Source organism: Haemaphysalis longicornis, unplaced genomic scaffold (genome assembly GCF_048455015.1).
Source record: "Haemaphysalis longicornis isolate Haplotype H1 unplaced genomic scaffold, Haemaphysalis longicornis Haplotype H1 scaffold_7, whole genome shotgun sequence".
Classification (NCBI taxonomy): domain Eukaryota; kingdom Metazoa; phylum Arthropoda; class Arachnida; order Ixodida; family Ixodidae; genus Haemaphysalis; species Haemaphysalis longicornis.
Window position 1 is genome coordinate 116681795 of NW_027526422.1, and position 26437 is coordinate 116708231.

The 26437-nt window shown below is 47.9% G+C and overlaps 1 protein-coding gene and 1 pseudogene across 1 annotated transcript in view; one reads left to right on the forward strand and one right to left on the reverse strand.

The window, feature by feature from the left end:
- Positions 1–1851: 1851 nt before the first annotated feature.
- LOC144146491 (uncharacterized) lies at positions 1852–11184 on the reverse strand (annotated as a pseudogene).
- Positions 11185–13200: 2016 nt separating this feature from the next.
- LOC144146857 (pancreatic alpha-amylase-like) overlaps positions 13201–26437 on the forward strand; it is a 38497-nt gene continuing 25260 nt past the window's right edge. The window contains exons 1-2 of the mRNA XM_077678816.1: positions 13201–13558; positions 16108–16265. Coding sequence (XP_077534942.1) covers positions 13367–13558; positions 16108–16265 — 350 coding nt within the window. The 5' untranslated portion in view covers positions 13201–13366. The remainder of the gene's footprint in view (positions 13559–16107; positions 16266–26437) is intronic.

Sequence of the window (26437 nt, forward strand, 5' to 3'; positions counted from 1 at the left end):
CCAGTGTTGCCTCTCGACTTCACCTTCAATCGCAAACCCTGCGAATCATCAGATTACGCCGCGCTAGTGCGTGACCGACTGAAGCAAACTCGGATAATGGCATAAAACATCAAATTTGCAAAAGACGGCAGCAGACGTACATCGGCAACATGCCCAAGGATGTTACCTTTGAAAAAAAGCAGGCGTTCCTAATGATACCTCCCGTCGCCAGCAAAGTTCAGTGGAAGTTAACAGGACCTCATCAGGATGTGTATCGCTTTCCTCAAGTGAACACTGAGATTGAACTTACGGAAGGTCGGAGGCGCGAAATAGTTCACATAAAAAAAGTTAGTCATAAATCCCGCCCATGGCAGTTTTAGACCCTGTGTTGTGACTCATAATACTAAGTGCTTCTCATGTACAGTTTTCACAAACTGCAGGCCAGGCCCTCCATTTTTTAGATTCGGGCGGCCGACATTGCGGCCTTCCGGACGGGGGTGGGCCATTTTGCGACGCGCTGTGGAAGCCGGGGTCCCCCTCCGGCTTGGTGCTCACGTCCTCTGTTTCGCCCTGCCAGCTCCGAGGACAATGCGAGCTCCCACATTCCAGCATGCAGGTGCAGGGGGTGACGTCACGATCGCAGACGCGGACGCATACGTGTGACGAATGCGAGTGGCCGGGGGCCCCAGGAGGGGGGGAAAAGAGGAACGATGGGAAAGACGTCAGAGCAGGACTTCCCCGGCCGGAGAAAGTTTATTTAAAGGAGCGCAAGCGGTCGCTTGGGGCAGTCGGCTGGTGGTTCGGTCCGGCGGTGACGCGCTTTAGAGGAAGTACCTCGGGAGGCTCGCGACGTATCGACCAACGCCTCGGCTTAGCGCTCGAGTTCGCCCGTCGTCACGAGTCCCATGGCGGACCAACGTCTGCGCCCCGGAGCCCCGAAACACGTAAGCGGCTGCCGGGCGAGGCCAAGTCCACCTCATCGTGACTTTCTGCCGGTGAACTGGCGGGTTATCCTTGCTGTTGTGGGAGGTTAACGATGTTTGTGCCCTTGGGTGTTCTGCGGGTTGCGTACTTGTTAGTATTTTTTTGTAGTTGCATTGTTGAGGTTTTAACAAGTGTTTGCCTATAGAGTGTTTCGAGTGTCGCGTACAGCTGTCTGAGTTGTGTTTAAGAGGTAGAAGGTTAAGGCGTAGGCCACGGCGGATCGAGTGTCACCGTAGTGGCCACCCTGTGTATTTGGTTTTCTTTTGTTGTGTTACTATCTAGTTGGCGCCGTGCGCTAGCCTCCCAGCGCGCGCGTGCGCTTAGTGTACGGCAGCTTAGTGCATGCGCGCACAAGGCCGATATCGGTGTGAAGGTTCCTATCTTTTCATGTGTCGGGCGTTGCCTTGTAATCTTTTGTTTGTGCAGTAAACCTATATAGTTAAAAACGTAGTCGAGCATCTCTGTTGTGATTCCATTCACCCCAGAAATCTCGGCACACGTGAAAACTCACGGGCCGGTCACCCTGCTGAAATTTAAATAACTGATGCCTCGCGCCCTTCTTCATTGGTTTTTGCTAGTGGACGCAATTATCCAGGGGAGGGGTTTGTGAAAACAGTCCACAGGGTGGTAATGTTAAGCATAATTTTCGGGATGCCATTTTTCAAAAGCCTAGAATGTGGCATGGTGCAGCAAATTTATGTAGTGTACGTGCCTTTCTGTGCAGTGTATGCGCGGATGTGGCTGTTTCTTCTCGTTCTCACGCCGACACTCCCACACCCGACGCCAGGCACGCAGACGCGCGATGTTCTCGCCCCCCGAATGCTCTTTCAACGAGGCATAAACAGTTCTCTGACTGTGGAACCGTTGAGTCGTGTCTCCCACCCTGGGCTATCGTTTTCTTCGACGGCAGCTCTGCGTCGTTCCAGTCGTCAGGGCGTCAGAAATAGGATTGAGCTCAGCGATGTTGACCGGGGCCTTTGGAGGGGAGTAGTAGCGGCCGATCTGACAAAAGACCCTGTCAGATTTCAGGATGGCTGTGGTGACGAAGCTGCCGGAAACAGTGGCATTGACATAAAATTTGGCTCCACAGGCGGAAGTCGCGGCATAACACATCCATACCTACCCAGACGCCTGCAGTAAGTACTAAATATTGTGGTTCTAAAATTATCGTCCTTACAGAGAGCTGGGGGTTTATTAGAGGCCCATATACCATCTTAGGGCTACCATAGACAAGTAAACCGTCGCTTTAAGAAAGCCCGCTTGCCATCACCGGTGGATACATTCATCTGTCGTGGCAAGGCCAGTTTGATCCTCTAGTGTGGAGATGGTTGTTAAGCGGGGAAAGCAGGTAATGGTCCTCATCGCGTCCCTATTCATGGTCTGTTGGCGAGGATACACCGCCCTTGTTATGTATAAAACAGCGTGGCGGAAGAGACGTGGCTGCCTGGCGGAAGAGAAAACAGCCTGGCGGAAGAGAAGCCGAGCTATCTTCATGCGAGCTCTTCCGGTTTTTGGGGAAATCCGGTTTTTAGATGGAACAGTTGAACGGCTTTACAGTGTGAACTGTTGGGCGAGTTGGTAGTTCATTGTCCAGACAGCAACAGCACGAGGTAAGACAATGACACACGAAGATGAAGGGACAGGGTGTTCACTTCCAACTGAATTTATTATGAGGAATCTTGCACCTTTCGTACGCACTCTTCATGTAACGACATTAAAAAACACCGATAAAAAACATAACAAAAACATTAGAACCGATGAAAGGCACACCACCATGTCAACACGCGTTGATTTTGATTGTGGGGTTTAATTCGCCGACGCAGCGCAGGCGATAAGGCGCGCCGTAGTGGAGGGCTCCGGATTACTTTTGACCACCTGAGGTTCTTTAACGTGCGCCGAAATCTCGTACACACGGGCGTTTTTGCTTTTGTCCTCCATCAGAAAAAGCGGCCGCCGCGGCCGGGAATCGACCCGCGACCAACACGCGTTCGCGCGCTTTGCGCAGTCTACACAGAGACCAAGGTATGTCTTACCCGATGTACAGCACAAGTTGCAAAGGAAATCAATCCCTTTTTCTAGGACAACGCGATTTACGCTTTTCTGCCACATTTACTTCCCAAGCTTCCAATATTGTGCTGTTCAATATTTTTCGCGTAGTTTAGCGTCCGATCCTTTATATTTCCTCGCATATGTCAAATTTAGGTTTTAGATTGAGAGGAAAGCGTTTGCGTTTGTGCCGTACATCCACGGCTTGTCTCACAGTTTAAAAAAGGTTACCAACCCTGTACACGTGAAGGTAGCTCTTAGCGCTCCTTACAATCTCTTAAAATTTGGCAATGACACTAGAAAGACAGGAGCGAAGAACCTTGGGTGCCACTTAAAGCATCGTCTTATGTGTGGGGCATGTTGTTTATCGCATTCCCCTGAAAAATTGTGGCCAGTGTACGTCGGTGAAACTGGCAGATGCCTTAATTTTCGTTTAACAGAGTATGACAACCACGATTTAAAAAATAATGATGGGTTTTTCGCCTGGCATTGCAAATGTTGAGCGCAGATACCTCAGTTTTACATATAAGAGCTGATACGAAGGAACGGAAGGTAAACTACGCGACAAAGAACTGAAGCACACGAAATTTAAACGTTCGGAGTCGAAAAGCAAAAACGCCCGTGTGTAAGAGATCTCGGCTCACATTAATGATCCCCAGGCGGTCAAAATTAATCTGTAGCCCTCCACTACGGCGCGCCTTACCGCCGTCGTTGCATCGGTGCGTTAAACCCTAAAAACAATCAAAATGGAAAAGCTGCGTAGTAAATCTGCGAGCAGGGGTCAATCACGTTGTCCTAAAAGGAGATACATTTCCTCCCCAACACGTGCTATACATCGAGTACGATATAACTTTGTGTCTGTGTAGATTGTGCCAAGTGCGTGAACGCCTGTTGATGTGGTTGTGTGCAATGAGGGTGTCCTATATTTAAAGTTGAAGGGCGTACCGGTGGTGTTCTCCGAGCAGTGGCGCAGCTCAGTCGCAGGACGAAACATCCAGGCCAAGAATTTGGTGGCAAGTCACTTTCGATAAGCCTTAACATGAAGGATTCAGGAAACCGGGCGGTTTTAATGTCTTTGTAGGGCATGTTACTATAGATGATAAGGAACATGGTTTGAGCTCGGGATAGCGGGATATTTTACTATGTAAAAACACAGCAGTAAAGGGTTCAGGATCTACGCGCCCCGATTCACAGCTTTCATAATGACCATGAGTGAAACTTAAGCGCGAACAGACACAGGGACGAGAAAGGAAAACGACACCGGCGCTCTCGTCCCTGTGTCTTTTCGCGCTTAAATTTCACTCATGGATGTTCACCAAATAGCTCGTCCCCCTATTTTGCTTCAATTCTTCGTAACTTTGCCGTACGGGTATTTTTATTGCCACAAATTTACTTACGTATATGTTGTACGGCTGAAATCTAGGCAAGCACTTTTTCACGTGGTAGTACATAGCCAACTTTCTGCTCAATGGTTTTGCGTGAAATATTGCGGGACGAGTTTAAAAACTATCCAAATGTTCATTAAACTCGCTTTCTATCGCTATTAGTGGTACCAACGTTGTGAAAATATTAGGGAACTGTGCACTGACTTTAAAATACAACCTAATTAACTGCTGCACCTTTTAAATATAGACAATGTTGACTGATGAATGGCCTTCGTTTTAAGAGTTTACATAATGTGAAAAACAGCCTGTAAACTCGGTTTTCGTCATTTTAAATTTATAGCGCAGAAATAACAAACAAGTGCGCCTTGTCTAACACCTTACTGAACAAATGTCCAGCTTCTGCTAATTTCTTCCGTTTGCCGAATTGTTATTGCGCTCAATTTACCTGATGTTGGGATGGGGCCCTCTCACCGCAGCCTCCAGCTGTTGCGACTGGCCACCCGAGCGCAGTCACCGGTGTAGCGATGTTGCCTTGCTCCGTCCACTATCGACGCGGCGCAGAGCAGAGCGAAGAAGTTCTCGAGCCGACGAAAACTTGAAGTAACATTTATATACAGTATTTACAGGGTAAGCAAACGTTACATAACTCGCACAAAGGCGACAGCACCCTTTTCACTCGGTGCTTCCGAAGAGACTGGTGCCGGAGAGAAGCCGCCGAGGAAAGCCGACGATGAGAGCCTCCGGGCTTCTTTTATAGCCCGGGAAGTTCGTTGTGGCCCCAAGAAGTTCGAAAAGCTCCAATCAGGGCTCTCGCTGCCTGAAGTTTGAATTCCGACGAATGGTAGCGAAGCGGTGAGTCAGCTGCGCCGCCAATGGGGAAAGGGAGAGCGATGCCGCCGCTGTCTCCGTGACCTCGTCTCCGGGCGTAGCGACATGCCCTTGTTTGGGTCGTTCTCCGCTGAGGGATTCGGCCGCGCCGCAGCGTTTCGAGATGCAGGAGTCGGCCGCGCCGCAGCGACGAAAGGGAGAGGCGTGACTCAGCCTCGCCGTCGGCGCGTCGCCTCGTGCAACGCCTTTGGACCCGGCGCTCTGGCACAACAGCACCCCCGCCGCCAGATAATGCGCCCTGAAGACGAGCTGCCTCCACGTGGCTCGGATGCTGGGCGCGCTCGTTCGCCAGGCTCATCCAGGTACACCTCCAGTGCCTTAGGAAAAGGGCGACTCCACCAGGTCCCTCTCCATGAACGGGTACCGCCTGCCAGGTCCGGATCGCAGGTACCTCGCCGTGCTGCCCAGTTGTCTCGACCAGCTTCGTCCGGCTCTTCCGGTCTGTCCTCAGCACCGGTTGCTCATCGTTCTCGAGCTTGCAAAGAACCGACCGACAACAGGCAACACCCAGCGCAAGCAAGCACCCTCTGTCCTCTGTCAGAACACCAGACTCTAAAACGTGACAAACTCTCCTAGCTAAGTGTCTATCCCCAATTTGGACCCTCTACACCAAGAGGCCCATGCGGGACGTAAAACTCTTAAAAGAAGAACTCAGAATAAGTGTCAACGTAACACACGACATTAAATGATAACCAAGGTTGATTACTTGAAATCACGCAGTGCGGAAATAATCAACTGAGGCAGCAAATGAGGGCAATAATTTTGCTCCAATCTACCTGCTAAGATAATAGCTGCTCACGAAGAAGCGAAATGAAAGACACGGGGAGGATGAATGCAGCCTTACTTAAAACGCACGGCTTAGTGCGTCTGCGTTAGCGTTCAACTTTCCTTTCTTGTAGCGAACGAGCAAACGACCGCTTTTAGATGACATGTTATTTAGCCAGGTTAGCGGGCAATGATCAGTTTCCACAACAAACTGGGAACTGGCTACATAGCACGCCAGCTTCTGCCCACACGATGCAGCCACATTCCTTTTCGGATGTACTGTACGCCTCTTCCCTGCAAGTTAGCTTGTGGCTTAAGTACAAAACTGGTCGTTCCCGGCCATTCGCATCCTCTTGGCATAGTACAGCTCCCATGCCACGATCGCTCGCATCGCAATGAATCACGAAACCCTTCGAAAAGTCGGGGGCCTTTAGGACTGGCTCCTCGCTCAGTGCTCGTTTGAGCGTTTGAAACGCGTCCTCCTTCTTGCTGTCCCATGCTACCTTTACTGGCTCAGTCTTTCTTGAGAGCGTCAGTTAAAGGACTAGCCAGTGTGGAGTAATCTCTCACATAATGCTGGTAATATCCAGCCAAACCCAAAAAAGCCCTTATCTCGGACTTAGCCGTTGGTCGGCGATAGTTTAGAACCGCGGCTACCTTGATTTCCGACGGTCTGCGTCGGCCGCGCCCCACTACATGTCCTAGGTACGTCACTTCGGCGCAACCTAGGTGACATTTCGACGGTTTGACTGTTAGGCCGTCTTCTTTGAGCCTGCTCAGCACGACTCGTAAGTGCTTTACATGCTCCTCCCATGTGTTCGAAAAGATGGCGACATCGTCGAGGTAAGGGAGCGCGTACTCTGACAGCCCGCGAAGTACATGATCCATTAGTTTCGAAAAGCAATACGGCGCGTTCTTGAGACCGAAGCTCAACATGACGGGACGGAATGTTCCGAACGGGGAAACGAACGCAGCGTATCTGCTGGCACGCTCAGAGAGGGGCACTTGCCAATAGCCTCGTACGAGGTCTAGTGTGGAAATGTAATTCGCCTTGGATACGGTCTCCACCCGCTCCTCGAGGTTCGGAATCGGATACGTCTGGTCTCGGGTTGTCGCGTTGAGGCGCCGGTAATCGACGCACGGCCTGGGGTCCTTTCCAGGTACTTGAACTAGTATTAGAGGGGAGGTGCAATCGCTCTCACTCAGGACAATGACCCCAAGGTCACACATGCGCTTGATCTCGTCCGCCATAATCTGTTTCTGTACGGGAGAACATCGGTACGGCTTCCTACGAACCGGCTCGTCCCGCGTTAACTCAATGTCATGCTCGATTATCGTAGTCTTTCCGGGCCGATCAGAGAAAACATCCTCAAACTCGAAAATTATCTTCTCCAAGTCCTTCTTTTGCGCTTCGCTTTGAGAGGGTTCTAACCTCACTTGCTCCCGCAGGAGATCCGAAGTGCATTCCTTCAGGTCCGCAGAGGTCAGAATATCTGCGCCTTCCTCATCCTCGGCATTCATAGCTATGTTCACCACAGCATGACGCTGAATGTAGGGTTTCTTCAAATTGCTGTGGTAGATTTTGTTCTGCCGTTTGCCTAGTTTTACTTCGTAGTTTGTGTCAGATAGCTTCGACACTACTTTTGCTGGCCCCTCCCAATGAACTTCTACCTTATTTTTCTTCGAAGGGCGCAGCAGCATCACAAGGTTACCCACTTCGAACGTACGCTTCCTAGCCGACTTGTCGTAGTACGCCTTCGACAATGCTTTTGCCGCCTTCATGTGGCTCTCAACAAGGTCTTTACTTTTCCCGAGCCTCTGCAGTAGGTTAAGAACGTACTCCACCACGTTTGGATCCTCACTGTAACCTTCCCAAGACTCGCGCAGCATTCGCAGCGGGGTTCTGAGACTCCGGCCGTACACCAACTCCGCAGGGCTAAACCCCGTACTTTCGTGGGAACAGACCTCAAAGCGAACATAGCGGCAGGTGCGCAGGCTTCCCAATCGCGTTTTCGCTCAAAGCAGAGGGCTCGCAGTATTCGCTTTAACACTGAGTGCATTCGCTCCACTGGATTGGATTGCGGGTGATAGATAGAGCCGTGCACCACTTTGATCCCGCACCTTTCAAAAAAAGTCGAGGTTAGGCAGCTAGTGAAGACGCTACCGTTATCGCACTGAATTTCAGCAGGAAATCCGACACGAGCGAATATTGAAAGGAGCGCGTCAACCACTTGAAGAGAATTGAGCTCTCTGAGTGGCACTGCTTTCGGGAACTTTGTCGTGACAAAAAGGGCAGTTAGATTGTACCTACAGCCGTTCTCGGACTCGGGCAGAGGCCCAACAATGTCGATCACCAGCCGACGGAATGGTTCAGTTATGACTGGTACCAACTGCATAGGCGCCTTCCACTTATCCGTACTCTTGCCGAACCTTTGGCATGTGTCGCAAGAGCGCACAAAGCCTTCGATGTCTTTCCAGCATCTAGGCCAGTAGTACTCTAGCGCAAGTCGAGCTTTTGTCTTTTTCAGACCGAGGTGTCCTGCCCACGCGTTTTCGTGCGCGAGTTCCAGTAGCTGACGGCGATACTTTTCCGGGATCAAAAGCTGCTCGTGCTTCTGACCCTTTTCATCCGTGTAACTGCGGCACCACAAGCCGGACTTCTCATGAAATGAAACGTTCTTCTTCTTTGCGCCCCGTTTCACATTCTCCAGCAAGGCTTTTATCGAGCTATCATTTTGCTGTTCTCGAATGAACGTTGCTCGATCCACCTTGATTAGCTCATGCCAGCTGTCGGAGACTGGGGACAACGTATCGTTCGCCGCACACGGCGGCGCCGCTTCGGCTTCTCCACCAAAAGGGGTGACGCAATCCGCTTCGGCCGCTGGCGGTTCAACCAAACTATCGCGAGAGTGTGCGGTCGGCTCGCAGCTCGGGCTACATTTCTCTCCCGCCTTTATCGTTTCGCTCGCTGGGGTAGTGTCAAGCATGGAGGAAGAAAAAGTTAGGAGACGGCGCCGCCGGAGAAACGTGAAGCCTATACATAAAAAGTAAAATCGAAGTCGGCCCAGGCGTCACTGCACCACGTGACCCCACCGCACCGCCTCTGTATGGGCAGCCGCGCTCTTCAATTTCGTCTGCTCGAAACTGCTCTGCGGCCCGTTGTCGCGAAGCCTGCTATATGTTGTTTTTTTTCCCACGGCTTTTGTCTTCCGCACGTACGCGGCACTCCTGCCCGCACACGGGCATGAGATCGCCGAGCAGACAAATGCAGGAAGGACGGGGAACAGCTACCGCCAACGAAACACGAGAGATGCCCCGGAGTCGGAGACCGCCGCCGCCGCCGCCGGCCCACCCGACCTTGGAGGGCCGACTGCGGCGGCTTGAGAAAGGGAAACGGCGGAGGGAGCGGCTTCAACGGACCTGGGCTTGCGAAGGCTAGCTGCGTGACGTCATGCCGTCTCCTAACTTTTTTTTCCTCCATGGTGTCAAGTTCCTGGGAGAGCTTCCGCGCCTGCGATCTCGTGAGTGCCATGCACGCCAAACTGGTAAAGAACGATTTTCCCTGTTCTTTGAGCAGTTGCTCCGAGCTATTAGAGAAGAGATAAGGGAAATGCTCGGGGAGCGCTGCGGACACGGCCGCCTCGGTGTTAAGCTTACCAAAACCGCCTTCAATGACGACCCTCGCAATCGGCAAGAAACGCTCTGCTCCTCGGCAACTTGCCTTACCCACGCGCATTCTCCTGTGCAGTCGTTTGGAGAAACTAGTGACGGGTGAACTACGTCCATAGTTGCTGCGGAGTCTCGGAGTGCTCTGCACTTCTTGCCGTTCACGTTTATCTCCTGCATGTAGGGCTCAAACAACCGCATGTTCTTTTCGGTTTCTCGGATCGTAGCGAATGCAACCTTCTGTTTACAGTTTGCCGCGATGTGCCCTCCCTTTTTGCAGTTGTAGCAGATTATCTGCTTCCGCGACTCAAATGCCCGGGCGCATCCGCGCGCTGCTTAGCATCGCTGTTCGATTTTCGAGACTCATCTATGCCTTCCCCAACAGTTTCTTTCGTAGGAGGTGAGTCTTTTCGAAAACTGCGACGCTCTAGCTGTTTCCCTTCTTCAGGCTTCTTCCTAAAAGCGTCCTTACCGTCCGCTTTTTCAACGCGCACCGCCTTATAATGCAACTTTCGGCGGGTGCAGTACTCCTCAGCTAACTCTGCTGCCTTGTTAAGCTTTACTTCTTGGAGCTTATCCTGCAGCCACAACCTGACGTCGTCTTCGACGCAGCGGTAGAATTGCTCAAGCGCTATGCACTCAACCACTTTGTCGCGGTCGTCATAGGCTTCCTCGCCTTTGAGCCACTCAATTAGGTCAGCCTTCAGACGAAATGCGAAGTCTATATGCGACTCATTGCCCTTTTCGCGAACCGAAACCTCTGTCAGAAAGCCTCAGGCGACAACCTGTATTTCCTCAAAAGAGCATCTTTGACCTCGTCGTAGCTCTCGAAGGCCTCCTTCGACAGGCACGTTATCATGTCCGATGCCTCTCCAGGAAGCAGGGCTAACACGTTTTGCGCCCACAGAGACCGTTCGATATCGTTTCGCTCACAAACGTGCTCAAACTTAACGAGGTACTTCGCCATGTCCTCGCCAATAACGAACGGAGGCAGTTGGTCCCGAATTCTCGGACCGTTCGCAGGAGCCGTTGGAGAAGCTACGCTAGGCGCCGGCGAGCCCTGCCGGAACTCCAACCGCTTCAACTCCAACTGCCTTACGGCTTCCCGTTCCTGCCTTTCGGCTTCTTCCCTGCGTTCCTGCCTTTCGGCTTCTTCCCTGCGTTCCTGTCTTTCGGCTTCCTCCCTGCGTTCCCGTCTTTCGGCTTCCTCCCTGCGTTCCCGACTTTCCGCCTCCTCGCGCTCACGGCGCTACTTCTTTTCGGCTTCCTCGCGTTCGCGGAGCTCTTTCTTTTCGGCTTTCTCGCGCTAACGGCGCTCTTTGATTTTAGCCCTGGCCTCACTGACTTCCTCAGCCGTTACTTTCTCCTTCCGCATGATCTCAAGGATCGCATGCTTCCGTTTCGCACGGCCTAAGTCAAGGCTCAGCTCCTCGCAAATTTCGATGAGTTCCTTCACTTAAAGGTCCTCCATCGTTTGCACTGGCCTCTTGCTGCTTACCCGCGTTAGAATTACCTTGCCGCTCCTATACTATCGAGCTACTAGTAAGGCACGCGCAAGTAATTCTCTACGCTCCTTTGTTTACCTCTCGGCACTAGCTCTGGTTTCAACACACTCTCTAGGCATGAAACAATCAAAGCTATACACAGTGCTTTACGCAGCCCTTCTCCAAACTACTATAACCTGTGCTAGAGAAGTCTGGTGAACTGAGAGAAAACGTCGAGCGCTTACCACACCAGGTAGTAGGCGTTGCCGGTCGATCCCGCAGCTGCCATCCACTGTTGGGACTGGGCCCTCTCACCGCAGCCTCCAACTGTTGCGACTGGCCACCCGAGCGCAGTCACCGGTGTAGCGATGTTGCCTTGCTCCGTCCGCTATCGACGCGGCGCAGAGCAGAGCGAAGAAGTTCTCGAGCCGACGAAAACTTGAAGTAACATTTATATACAGTATATAACATTTATATACAACATTTACAGGGTAAGCAAACGTTACATAACTCGCGCAAAGGCGACAGCACCCTTTTCACTCGGTGCTTCCGAAGAGACTGGTGCCGGAGAGAAGCCGCCGAGGAAATCCGACGATGAGAGCCTCCGGGCTTCTTTTATAGCCCGGGAAGTTCGTTGTGGCCCCAAGAAGTTCGAAAAGCTCCAATCAGCGCTCTCGCTGCCTGAAGTTTGAATTCCGACGAATGGTAGCGAAGCGACGAGTCAGCTGCGCCGCCAATGGGGAAAGGGAGAGCGATGCCGCCGCCGTCTCCGTGACCTCGCCTCCGGGCGTAGCGACATGCCCTTGTTTGGGTCGTCCTCCGCTGAGGGATTCGGCCGCGCCGCAGCGTTTCGAGATGCAGGAGTCGGCCGCGCCGCAGCGACGAAAGGGAGAGGCGTGACTCAGCCTCGCTGTCGGCGCGTCGCCTCGTGCAACGCCTTTGGGCCAGGCGCTCTGGCACAACACTGAATTGAGGCCGGTAAGAGTGTTGATAAACTTTTTAAGTGCAATGCACTTCTTAAGCGACCCTGAACCTGCGTCCACCGGCGATGTCCGCGCACGTGGAGATGGGCGCGCGCAGCCTGGCCGCTGACATTGCACATACCCACGTGGGGGATTGGCCAGGAATCTCCTCGTCTTCCTTGGCAACGGGGGGAGATGGGCGCGCGCTGCCTGGCCGCTGACATGGCACATACCCACGTGGGGGATTGGCCAAACATCGGGCGTGAGAAGGGCTAATGCACCTGCTTAAAGGAGTACTGACACGAAAGTTCAAAGCTGAGATCCGCTCTAGCAATCAAGTACAACGACAACACAAATAGGTGTCTGTGAATAAATGCATCTTTCTTTCTTTGTAGTTGTGTGTGTGTGTGTGATCTTTCTTTCGTTTCGCAAACATTACCGAACCGCGCAAATTCAACTCGTGCATTCGCACTTTCACATTCTTCCCCTCGGGGAAATGCGGGGAATTTTTTCTGTATGTTTACAGGGTGTTGTTATTGTCTGGAAGGGAAAATGCAGCGAGTTAGATGAGAAAGGAACATGAATATTTTGGGTCATAGAGGCTTTGTAAGTTGGTGAAAACAATCGTTCTTCCTAGCTTATCAAAAAGAAGCCCGTAATAGTATTTCAGTCCACGCCGTTCACTACCATTGCTTTAGCAACATTCTCTGCGATGGAGGGTACATAAAAATATTTTAAGAAAAATTAGATTTGATAAGGGGGAATTTTACATATCGGGAATAGATTGCTGTTTTTTTTTTCAAAACGACAAACGCCAAAACACAAACCTTCAGCCCGCATATCCTTCCCCTTACACTATGTATGCACAAAAAGCGAAAACAACCGTATGACGCCTGGAAGTGTGTTGGCGATAAGAATAAAAGAACCGCCCTGTACGCTTTAGCCTTTCGATAACAGCGGGGTAAGTGGACAACGTGCAAGAGGAACGATTCCCGCTTATCTTGAACAATGATAAGAATCAGGCGACTGCAACGATGCACTTTCTCTTGAGACTCACTTGTGGGTCATTTATTGACGAGGGCTGCTCTGTGAGCATTCGGGAGTCGGTAATACGAAATTTACTACGTGTATAAGGGATCGGACAACACCCTGCTATTGTAGATTGTGCCTATTATAAACATCACTTTAGGCAAATACCCTTACAGCGATGCGAAGGTCAAGGATTGGTACCTTTGCTGCCATTCTACTTATGGGTTTTATTCACAGTGCGGTGCTGTCGAAAGAACCTAACATGCTTCCAGGACGGAGTGTGATTGTGCACCTGTTTGAATGGCGGTATGACGACATCGCGGAAGAGTGCGAGACATTCCTCGGTCCTCGCGGCTACGGAGCAGTGCAGGCAAGTTACGTGTATTTTTAAATTCATATGCGTACATGAGAGTTAATACAGGCTGTTCTGATAAGTCTTTATTATCTCTATGTGAACTATATGGGGTGCCCGCAATTAGGAATATATGTGCTTCCTGGAGAACACCTACAATATTTGCTTTTCACAAATACATGTTAACAAACAAATCAATATATGTAACAATTTCGTTCTGCTTTTTTCAGCAGGTTTTCCGTATTCTAAATTCTAAAACAATTACACCTGTCGTGGACCATAACTCTCTCTAACTGCGTTGCAGTAATGCCTCTACATAAGTGTTACCTTTATGCGTTCACAGACCGCTAAGGCCTCACGCAATTCAATTTGTGATTTCGCATCAGTTAAGAAGTAAAAATAGGAGTATATAGTCCTGCCAAAGTAATGGATAAGGTAGTCTTTCCTGGGAAATTCAAACGAGAATTTTGGTCTGTCTGTCTCCTTGTCGAGCACTCGATTCAGCCGCCCGGCAAATGTTGAAAGTATTCTTGAACAAGACGTTTACTTAAAGAAAACATTTCTCAACTACAACCCCGGTGGCAATGTTCATACATTTCAACGTTGTTGAGCAAAAAAAAACATTGGGCATATGTAAGGCGACACATAATATATCAGTGCTATGTTCATCGTTCTTTTAATGAAAAATTCATGGGTTCTTGATTTTTTCGGTAGCAAATTAATTAAAATTGCTGTGAAAGAAATGTTTTTTTTTCTAAAAACTACAAAAAGCAGTTCCGGACCCCTCGCGGAGACATCCCAAAAGTCCAACAGTAAGTTTTACAGTTAATTTGAAAGTTTATTTCAAGAATTGCAAGAATACATGAATGCGCAATGTCAGTATACAAGGGGAGGTCCGGTCCAAGGTAAGAAACCGCGTGCGGGACCTCCTATGCTTCTACACCATAAATCGCGAGCCTGTAAAAAACATAGCCTAATGTTAGCAACTCATTAGCACGAACGACAAAAAAAAATTCAGTGGTGATACAGAAACGCCTTAAAAGGAAACAATAGCAATGTATATATACACTTGCTCAAATCTGTATACTACCCAAATCAAATAGCAGCAAACCAGTACACCAAACAGTAAAAAAAGAGAAACAATTAGGTACAATACATTTTCTTCAGGCGTTATACATGTGTACACGCAATAAAAAAGGGGGCGAGAAGTGTTCTTCGCAAGTAATACCAGTTATAGTGGCATAGTATAGTTGATGTTATTCGAATAAATGCATGCGTAAGTACTTTTACTAAAATAAATGTATTATACTTTTACTAAACACTTTTTGCGTAGTATTTACGTAATTTTTTTCTTAGTATTCAAGTAAATACTTTTATTAAATACTTATACTAAAAAAGTAAAAAAAACTAGCAAAATGCTCTGGAATATGCGTGCATGCAATGGGTCACGGCAGTTTTAAATTATTGTAGAAGTAGCAAGAACGCAGTGCAAGAGCGTGCGAGGTGGGGAGAGAAACGGGATTTATGGGGCAGGGGAGCAGAAGACTATCAGCTTTCAATGACAGCTGCCGTGAAGTGGGTAGATAGGCGGCCAACTTTTTTGTGAGAGTACCAATCACTCGTCTTGTATCGGTGTCCATGTTTGTGTAATGAAGTTCTTTAAAGTTGTACAATATTGCGGTCTCTTTAGCTGAAGCGGATTGCCTTTGTTACAAAATGTCTACTTGGCGAATGTGATAGAATTGAACCAAATGGATGCAATTTTTCACACTTGCGTTTTTGTGATGGCAGTTGATGTCGGCCTGCCAGAAATAGAAAACTTCGTTTTCATCGTGAACATACATAGTAAAAATTTGTTTAATGTAGTCTCGATATTAGTCACACAAAAAAAGCGAAACGTAAGCTGCTTTGTAAACTTCACAGCTCAGTAACGTTATTATAAAATCTGAAGAAATATATTGAGGTAAACCTGCAGTTTTTGAAGTGACCTTTCTGTTTCACCGCCGCTGCGGCGGTTTTTATTTTGGAGGCTAAAAGCAAAAAGGCCCGTATGTTCGAGATTTCGGAGCACGTTAAAGATACCCAGGTGGCCAAATTAATCCAGAGCCCTCCACTACTACGCGCCTCATTGCCTGTGTTGCGTCGGCGCGTGAAACCGCGTAATCACTGAAATGGTCTCACTGTTTGCTGACTTCTGATATTTAAACAAAAATGAAATCACGTGTTCAAACAAACAGGTGTAGTAATACGCCATCGGCAATCCACGCACAGAGGGGAAGTGAATGCGCTTACGTGCGAACTTGCGTTAAACGTTGCGAAAAGCTTAATTAACTGCAGCAACAAAATATTAAAATCAAATTCGCACTTTTTACCCAAACCTTCCTGCGTTGTGATTTCTCAAACTAAGGTTAGTGCTGAACGGTGAAGATTTCATTGAATCAAGTATGACACATATTTCTCGGATCATCTTCAAAAACAGGGACGATTGCAAGGTACTTTTTGGGGGGGCCAATTTCATACTTCGTAGTTCTGCGTTGGCTTCACCAACATTTTCTTCTCCTAAGCAGATATCCCCGGTCCATGAGCACGGCATTATCTTGGACGACATTGTAAAGCGACCTTGGTACGAACGCTACCAACCAGTCAGCTACAAAATAAACACCAGAAGTGGCAACGAGACCGCCTTTCAAGATATGGTTCGACGCTGCAACAATGCGGGGGTTCGGTAAGCATTTGGATGCCTGATACTGTTGCTGTTTTGGTGCCCTCTCACCGCATAGTATAATATTCTTCTGAATAATACTATTAGAAGCTATATGCAGGTATGCATTTTTAAGAACCAGGAAAATAATTCACAGTGAGAAGCAACAGGACGGAAACTGCGAAATATATGAAGAAGCGAATAGCAAAACAGTCGCCTGTCCCTGGCAAGTCTTCAATGTTTTTATTTATTATTTTAATAAAATATGGAAGTGGTTGGAAGCATTGCGTTCATGGTCGGAACAACGTTATATTCCCAGTTTTAAGACATATGCAATAACAGTCACTTGTTTCTCCAAGGAGCACTAGCTGTTGACATGATGTGTTGCAGTATTGATAGCGCATTTGAAAATTGACCTTCTATAAACGAACTTAGAAGACACAAGATTGGAGGAACTGCCCGGTGCTTCTTTTCGAAGCAAACAAAACTATTGCTGCACAGTATGCTTTTACTTTGCAATACCAAAAATTAAATACTACAGCATGCGTGCACATGCTACGTATAAGGGCAACTTACGCAACTGAGGAGCAAGCGCCGTTCTTTATTGACCAATTTAAAGGTGTTAAAAATCTCGTTGGAAACTTAATCAAGCAGATTTTCATCATTTACCTGTTTCTGGTATTTACACCACTGAACGAAGGTTGGACGCTTTTAAATAAGTTAACAAATGCAACGTGTCTAACCCCTGGTATTCAAAGTGGCGTGTGGGGAAGGCGTGAAGAATGTTGGCTAAAGAAGGCCTCATAGCTAAAGGATACGGCGTTGCCGTTTGCGGAGTCAGCGTGTATGCACAAGCTTTTTGACATGCAGTTGCTGCTCATAAACTGAAGATTCGCCGCCACGAAAGGTAGAAACGCAACACAAGCACGTCGGTTTGACTTCCTCCCTCATGTTTTCTCCGGTGGGGAAAAGACGCGGTTAGGGACTCGGCTTGTTCAGCTATTTCTGCGGTATCTTATATGCTAGGGGAGTTCTCAAACTTCCAGAGTAGCGCTCTTGTAAAGTTCATTTTGAATTGCTTCATCCGCGTCAATAGCAACTTGGATAAGATGCTTGCCCACATTATATCTGCTGCTATGTACGGATCTCAAAGTGCTCTTTTAGTAGCCAAAACGGTGAGGTGTAGAGGGGTTGTATTCAATAATAAGTTCTTCTGCGAACCTTTTAAAAAGCATGTGGCACTAAGTGTTTTCTCCATACTGGCACACCAAACAACTCGAAAGTGATGTTTCTTCAGCGCTGCAGAGCCGGGTAATCCTTGGTGCACGCTTTCTGTACACGCGGCAAACACCAACGCAGCTTAAAGAGAACTCATGCAGAACCGAGGTGCCTATAAATACATTGAAAAGCTCAAGAGAAGAAGCATGTGTCTTTTCAATGAATGTTGTCGATATTTTTTCAACTGCATTTTGGTAAAAAAAACTTCACGTCACCACAATGATGTGCGGCAATAATATAAAAGTCCAGAATTGTGAGCGAAATTGCTAAAAGCGCTACGAAGAATCATCACACCACCACCTGTGGACACTCTCTGCCCACAAATAGATGGCAGAAAGCTGTACTGCTGACTGTGCTGTAAATTTAAAGCACCGCCTGCTCCAAGTGTGGCCATCGAATGAGCTAATCGACTTAGTCTGTCGGACCCCAGCAACACATTGGCGCACTTTGGGACTAAGGGTTGTCTTTAGAGTACTGTTTCGGTAGCTATGTTACGTCATTAAACATACAGTATGGCTGAAGGAGATACAGAATCATAACTTATAAAGGAGAAAAGTGGTTAAAAAGAACGTCTCGCCGTTCCAACGGCGAGCCGGATGCATTCCATGTCTTCTCCGCGGATGTTGTCGCCAGTTTGTAGCAGCGCACTAACACAGATATAAAACGTTATTCCACGAGACCAAGCGTGGCAAAGTAATATGGGAAGCTTAGACGTCTCGCTTCAAATGTTTTTGAAGCAGGCGCGGCATTTCACCTTTTCGCGGAACGGGAAAAGTGGTCGCGGTTGTATTATTATTACGTGAGCAGTAGATGGCGTGTGTTGGCACAGTTTGCGGCTAGCCCTATCGACACTGCGTCATTGGCGTATAACACGAGTGGGCCTGCAATGATAACAGGATAAAAATGAAGTTGCCAGTGCGCCCACAGATTGGTGATGCCGAGAATGGAGCTGGCGCCACCGAGAAAAATTGCGTGCACTGTTGCCGCCGTTGGCCATCCTTCACATACTTTGTGAAATGGAGTGCGCGGCTCCTTCAGGGCTGAGTAGACATCATAGGAATACGAGCTTTGTTCTACTGTGACAGTGTACCGAAGCTACTTAACAATGGGAAGAACGAGATGCTCACACGTTCTGAACAATCCACCAATGGATAATTCTTAAATTCTTCAGCTACGTTTTATTACAACTTTGGCCCGGCGGTAGTTCGGTACGACCACGCACACGCGGGAAGACCTGTTTTCTGCTCAACCCGTTCTTTACGTGCGCCTGTATCATTTGTGTACATTTGTGTGAGTGAGCGTATGTATCTTCCCGGGCACAACTTCGCAATGTCGTTGCAACAGCTTTTGTGGTGCATCTGCCCCAAAGCCTTTCGGATTTTTTCGGGCATAAAAATAGCGTTGCATTTTGTAAGGCTCGTGTCACTGTTTGTACATCTAGCAGTGTATGACAAGCTTCTCACAGAGACGAGCAGTTATTCATCATGTGAGAGCATTTATTACAGACTAGTTGGTACGTGATGGCAGCAAATTGTTTGAGCAGCCGGCATAACTCTATAAAAAAGGCCTTATTGAAGCGCACTATTAACTGCATCTCATTTTGGGCTCACAGCTACTATCATGCCAATCCGCCGTGGTGGCTCAGTGGCAAAGCCGTTGTGCTGCTGAGGCAAAGTATGCCAGTTCGAAGCCCCAAAGCGGTGAAACGTTTCTGGCTGAGGCAAAAAGCGGAAACGTTCGTGTGCTCGAGAGTCGGACGCACGTTCGTCTTTTATCCGGAGACCACCACTACGGCGCGGTTCATTGCCTGCGGAGCGTCTGCGCGTTAAAACTCATAATAAATCATTCAATCACATTATAAAGGTCCAACAACCGCCTGTGCACTCTATCATTCACAACCCCGTATAAGAGGCGCAAAAGCTCTTGAGTCCCGACCAAAATCTTCTGAGTAATTTAGCTCACTCAGCCTCGGAAAACTCGCTTAGGTATTTATTGCTCGGCATATTCAAGACGTAGGCTCTGCACAGTTCTCTTGTTTATTGCCTTGCGAAGTGAGAACATGGCTTCTGTTTAATGGCGGCACTCAATCGTCCCTGTTGTATTGCATCCTACAAATAGTCGGCAAGATTACGCTTGTTCCCATTTTCAACGTCTCAGCATGTTTCTGCAAAACGTCGTTGAGGCTGCGACTCATTTCTTCCATGTACACTAACCCACGGGTCATTGTATTATAATGGGCAACACCCCTTTGATACACCACGAACGGAGTCATTTCAGTTTTGGTGCCGACCGAAAACTTGGTGTACAGCGAACACTCGTTCGCTTTGGTTGTGTACGACGGCGATTGTGTTGGCTCCAGTTATCACAGAGGGAAGAATGTGGTGAATTATGCGTGTTATCCTCGAGCGTCTAGAATTCTATACGTTCTCGGGATGTTTGTTTTCTTATGTCAAAAAATATCCAGCACCTAAAAGGCCCGTGAGACAAAACCCACGTTTGGTTCATTCGAAAGATTGCCTGGTTAGAATACCACTGATACCAATTGTGACACAATCGTCACTAAAATAGGCTATATGAACAGGAAAACAAAGGCAGGCAAGCGACACTCCAGCAACGTTTCCGCGGGCACTGAACTGATGAAGTATATGACTATCTCGCTGGAGTTGTTTGAAGCAGAAAAAAATTTACCGCAAATAAACAGGGATTGTAAGCCTGGTGTACGAGATGGTCTCGCCTAAATTTAGTGCGCATTATTTTTTATAACGATAACAATGGTGGGGTAACAGCAGCAGTGGAAGTTAAGAAAAGAGGGATTACCACAGACGCACCAGTGCGTATGGCGCGCAGTGTGCCGGACGAAGCAGCACATACATCGTGCATATTGCGGTTGTCGGCCGCGACACTTGCCAAGTGGCATAGTCGACATCAAGAATTACGTGACCCTGTTTGTCGCGTATACACAAGCATTCAAAAACTATATAATATCAATCGTATCAAAAGTAACCCGGGTAGAAATCAGGTCCAAAACAGGGCAACTGTGGACCGCGAAGTCTGCCTCGATAGGTATCCTAAGTGCATCTATGAAGGCGAAGCATAAACATGGCAGCACAAAAGAGGTTTTCTCAGTATACAGCAGCCGGTAGCAGTTTTGTTAGGTGCAGGTGCCGTCAAACGTAATTACAACGCGATCTCGTAAATATATAGGAATTTCTTCCGGAAATATCCTGGCTGCATTTGTGTGCGTTTGTTGGAGTCCTACCTAATTTAAAAAATTTGCTCTAAACTGGCAATCGTGTAAGAAAGCCAGTAAGACAAATATTTCTTGATATTTACAAATGCCTGTTCCAATACTTATGACGGCACTTGTACATCCACAGAAGAAGTAATTTCTTACGTTCCAAAAAGCGATTTAGCGGTAAATGTGAGAATTTGACTGTTAATGTTTGTTTTTATATTTCTCAGCGGATAAAGCATTGCTTGCTGCTGGAAAACATTCCAAAGTAACTATGAAACACAAAATGATTTCAATAAACCAAAGTTTGTTTTGCCTTCATCACGCGTTTACGATATTCTCTAATTTTAGTGCGACGTTCTAGCCATGACGTGTCCTGCACAATTCTCCTCAAAAGAGCTAACAAAAATTCTTTATTAGTGTCGAATAAAACAAATTAAAGGCTGATTAATTAGGTTAAGCGGCACGAAAGCCTCGGTGAGTTACTTTATTAATAGGAAATTTCATCGAGTACTTACTAGTCCGCATCGGATATATAATGAAAGTTATTTTACCAATTTTGGATGCCTAAAAATTATCCTACGCGGCGGTTTCACGTTTCCGAAACAAAACGCAATATTTTAACGTTAATGAGCTTCTAGTTCTTGCGAGAGTCTATGTAGTAGGACAAGTACACACAAACGCTGCTTCATGCGATAGGGTCTCAGTGGACTTCGGGTGTCGAATTCATAGGTTCAAAGTTGTCAACCTAACTGAAATTTATCTTCAACCACAAATTAATTTTATTTACTGTTTATAGGCGAGTTCCCGGCCGTTATTATGTTTGAGGCAATATTTCCATAGCCACCAGGAGCTTCGGGGCCAAGGCACTAAGTCGTTGCGAAGAAATGGGTTCTAGGGAGCTACTAATGACTGTTTTTGACAGACGGGAAAAGGAAAGCGCCAATAGGCAAAAAATTTCTGCGTACATTACCTCTCGGTACTATGACGGAGTATTAATTCGGAGCCATAAATAAATAATAATTATCCGTTTTCCTCTGAATACCGGGGTGAACGCAAAACTTGACCATCGTCTGAACGTTGTTGGGCATGTTGACGGTGTCACCTTTCATTCTGAGCTTCCACGATCATGCACCAATCTCGGATGCGCATGATGGCAGTGGAGGCGCAAGCAACCTGTTCGCCACGGCATCAAATTTTGGCCCCTCCCGAGGCAACGTACCTGTTACGAACCCGTTCACCACAATGTGGAACGACAGCGATATACGTAACAGGAATCCTTACACATACCGCGCAGATACATCGCACCGGGGTCCAGTTTTCCGTGATACTCCTCCGAGATATTGAAGCTGTTATCTTGTGTCTGACATCAACGCTTTGCATCACCGAGCTCTATAAGCGCACCATCACACAGCAGTTCAGTGGACTCTAGCCTATTGTGGAATACCTGGCAATGCGATGGCGTACATTGCTGCACCCGTTGCGCATAACCATCGTGCATAGCAAATATCCATACCATTCTCCAGAAAACACGCATCTGTCCTTGCATCCAACGTGGCATGGGACTTGCAGCGTGCAGCCGGGGATGGCGTATCACGTCATTAGGCGCCGCTACGTTCCATCGATCTCAACTGAAAATTCAAATGCCACCAGGACTACACAAGCGGGTAGAAGCAATTCTACATCGCAATGGTTTAATTTCCCATACACGCGGAACATTCTCGTTAAGGTTAAACGACCTACGTCACCACTCTGCCCACACTACGATGTGCGAGAAAACCTCCAGCACCATCTCTGTGAATCTGCGCGATTCAGTGTTTCAAGTGTGTCCGTCGCAGAGTCTTTGGGACTGCCGTTTTCTATGGTCATTAAGCTAAGTGACATTTTAGGACCATGGGCTTGTCTCAAACGTGCTTTACGCGCTACAAATGCTCTGATAGAGTACGTGCAGCACACAGGTCTATAAAAGTCGCTGTGAATAACTCACCGTTTCTGTGCGGATTAAGTTCTTGAACATCATCGCCATCATCTTCATAACGTCATCCACTGGCGCAGAAAATTAGGCATTTTAGCCCAGCTAACATGGCCAGACGTGATTAGAGATCGTGGACTCCTCCCACCTCTCGATGCTGCTCCGATCGTATGAGCGAAACCCACCTCACCTGCTTGTGGAACCGCAGCAGGTGGAACCGTCGCACGAGGTTCCAAAGTCTTGATTCAGGAACTCCGGTGAAGGCCCGCCTCGCGGCGAAGACATCTTTCCTGTCTGCTTGCTTCGAGGAAGCTCTAAGAGGGGCACAGTTAACAATTTATCCGTGGGAATTACTTCCTAGTGGGTGCGTGCCAAATACTCGAACAGCATCATAATCATCACCTTGATTAACGCACTTGGATTGATTTGGCTTTGTTGCAAGGTGTCATGCCGTACGCCGTCACTGACGGTGGAAGTTAGTCAATAAAAAGTTGTGTTGAATAATTAAACAATATTTTCCTAATGCTTCGGACGTAGAAGGAAGTACCTCTGTGACAAAAAGTTCTCAGTACTCCCTTCCCTCTTTCGAAAAGCTCTATAGTAGTAAGCTTTACTTTCCATATTTCCATTTTGGCGAACATATTTCTTTATAGGATAACCAATTACCACGTTATATATGGTATTGAATAAAGTTTCTCAACCAAAGGGCAAGTTCATGGCATTGAGAATAATTTTACGCATGGCCATATTTATACTATGGCATAATGTGTTGGGAGGTAATCCTGAGTCTTTTCAGCAACATTGAGCATTTCACTGAGGGAAAGCGGACGGCCAGTGAAGCTGTTTGGAACGTGACAAAGAGGTAAAAATTATTTGCAGAATAAGGAGTACGGAACTTTTATTATTTTCGTTGTTGACAGTGGTCATCCCTAAGAAAACGTTCCTAGTCGCGGACACGGTACATACCTAAAACCACTCGTACATTTTGTCAGGGGTAAACGCTCTGAAACCAGATTTGTCGAGTGATCGCGCGGATCAGGCGTAGCTGGTGGCAGATGTTCTATTGTGTAGCAGAGACTACCACGTCTATAATAGTAGCTAGGTCCGCACACAGCCGGTGCTCGTCGTCGGCGTCCCGAAGCTGAAGCGGAATGCGGCGAAAGCCTGCAGAGTGGCTAGTGAAGCTGAAGTTTTTCTAGAGATAGGAGACAGGCAAGCGCCCGATGAATGCGCACAATTTCTGAATGCACGTTCCTTTCTTCCTTCTCCTAATTTCCCTCTCCGCACTCCACCGTCCCGCTCCTCTAGAACGGGGCACGGATTCGACGTAGGCGTTTCCTTCCTTCCTTAAGACTTCGTTTCCTACCACTTCAGCCATCCGCATGAGGCGTCGGCTCCTCCTTTGCTGAACTTGAAGGTCAAGAAAACGCTGCTAGGTGTTTGCTTCGTTTGTACCTGGAGAAATAAGCTTGCCATAATAACCCTGATGTCAGCTTGTATACACAAAAGGGCATGAAAGCTAGCTTGATGTGTTCCAGGTAACTGTTTTATCAATGGTAAAAACGCCCATGAGGCGACCCATAAAAGGCGCGTCCATAATGTTTTACAGGTTCGTCTTGGTGTCTCTGAGCCACACTTCGGGGCAGTTGTTTTTCTTTCCCGGCAAGCGCTGCGACGTTCTAAATGATTTTAGGCCCATCAAGCCGGTATTTACCAACAAACGGCGATTTTGGTTGAACATACAGACCTAATTCTTTCTACATAATGAGTTATATTACAGCGGCTAGCGTCCGGTACCCATTAGTGGGCGAGTACCGGCACCCAACTAGGCAGGTTAGCGTTCATTCCACGCGACGAGCGGCCAGCCCGCCTCGCCGAGGCTGCGCGTTCGTTCCGATGAGGAGTGTCCCTCCTGGCCGTGCAGCGCGCTCATGCACAGTCGAGTCCCCTAACCACCGGCACTAGCGTAGCGTTGCTAGCCGCTGTGATAAAACTCTCTATTAACTTCTACTATCGCCTCACGTGACTGTTTCTATAAAGGAAATACATAACCAGCATAGGCACAGGCGCCACCTTAGGTGAAGCCACCTAGCAATGCCAGTGCGTACGCCACGCTCGCTACCGTTCTGCAGTTAAACTCTTCTGTTTGAGCTCACTAACAGCTTCGCTAACAGCGGCACGGGCGGCACGGGAGAGTGAACACGAAAAGTGAACACCACAATTGTTTTAGTATACCCAGTGGCCACTGTTGATTACCCGATGATGTCGATGTTGGTTGGAAACTTCACAGTTGAAGAAAAATTCGTCCTGGTCCAGTATTCGCACCGATGACCACCGTTTATTGGGCGGTCCCTATGGCTCAGTTGGCAGAGCGAATACTCCGGTTAAGTATTGGTTCCGGTTTCGAAACCTCGAACAGGACGAATTTTTTTTCAGGTTCGAGAAAGCTGTACAGTTTTCCTTTGTAGCCGTACAGCTCCATTGAGGTGGATGTCAAACTTTCCTTCGTAGCAACTTACTTCACCTGGAGATTTCCAATATATCAGGTCGATTACCACCCGCGACATTGACTTGTGTGACCCTGTTTGTCGAAAATACCCAATGTTTCACAAAACAATCACTACCTACCGCAACAAAAACAAGCCAAGTAGAAACAAAGCATAGGCAGGCAGCATCCCTGCGCAGTGTATTGGAGCCATCTACGAGGGTAACAATAAAAACGACTTCCCCATGTACGTTACAGAGTAAACAGTGCAGTACCATTCTGGAGAATCAAAATTTTAACTCAAATTGATTGGTTTCTCAGCACATAAACCATCGTTTGCTGCCCGACAAGAGTCAGGGCACTATCAGCACCAAGTCTTTCGAATAAGAGAAACTTGTATTTTATGTTCGTGGCCCCTTTATGAATTTTGATGACAAAAAGTATATGAGGCTTAAATGGTAGTTGCAATGTGCGACTTGCAAGTCCATGATTACCGTGCCGTATTCGCAGTCTCGTGTGGCTGATAGGACCATGGCAATTTTTTCAGCAGTTTTATTATATGTGGTGCATATTTCGGGGGTTGTGAGTTTGGTTTCCTTGTGGTCGATCACCGTGACTTCGGGGGCAGGTTTGCAGGTATAGCATTCGGCGTCCATGTACGCTTTGTAGGGTTCCCTAATGCTTCGATATTCGTAACCGCATTGAGCCTTGCTTTTTGGCATGCTTTGTTTTATTATAATGCGTATTTAGTTGTATTGAAGCTGCATGATTGTGTTGACGGTTGTGGATTGGGCCACGTTGCAGCTGTTCTTGGGGTGGTAGTCGATATCCGAGGCGTGAGTGTCTCGTATGGAAGGTGGTTGAGGTGGGTGGTGCGGGAGTGATGTTAAGCTACTTGCAGTTCATTTAAAGCATTGTGTACTCCCAACTAGGGCAACTCGCATGTGGTTGTTGAGAGAGCACCATTCCTTTTGTGAAAATACTGATTTCGCTCAGCACATTTGTGGCCGACTGTGCTTCCGTTACCAGCCTTATCAATGTGCCGCTTGTTCCTACACAGCGACAAAGTTTGAAATCCGTGGCGGGACCCCACACCAAAAGTGGCAGTAGGCCAAATTGATATTCTCAAATGCACTTTCCATAACACCGTAGCACACGAATGCAACTTGCTCCTACTGCGCCTACACAGTCCATCACCACGATGAAAAGAATGTAGTGAAAATCCCGTG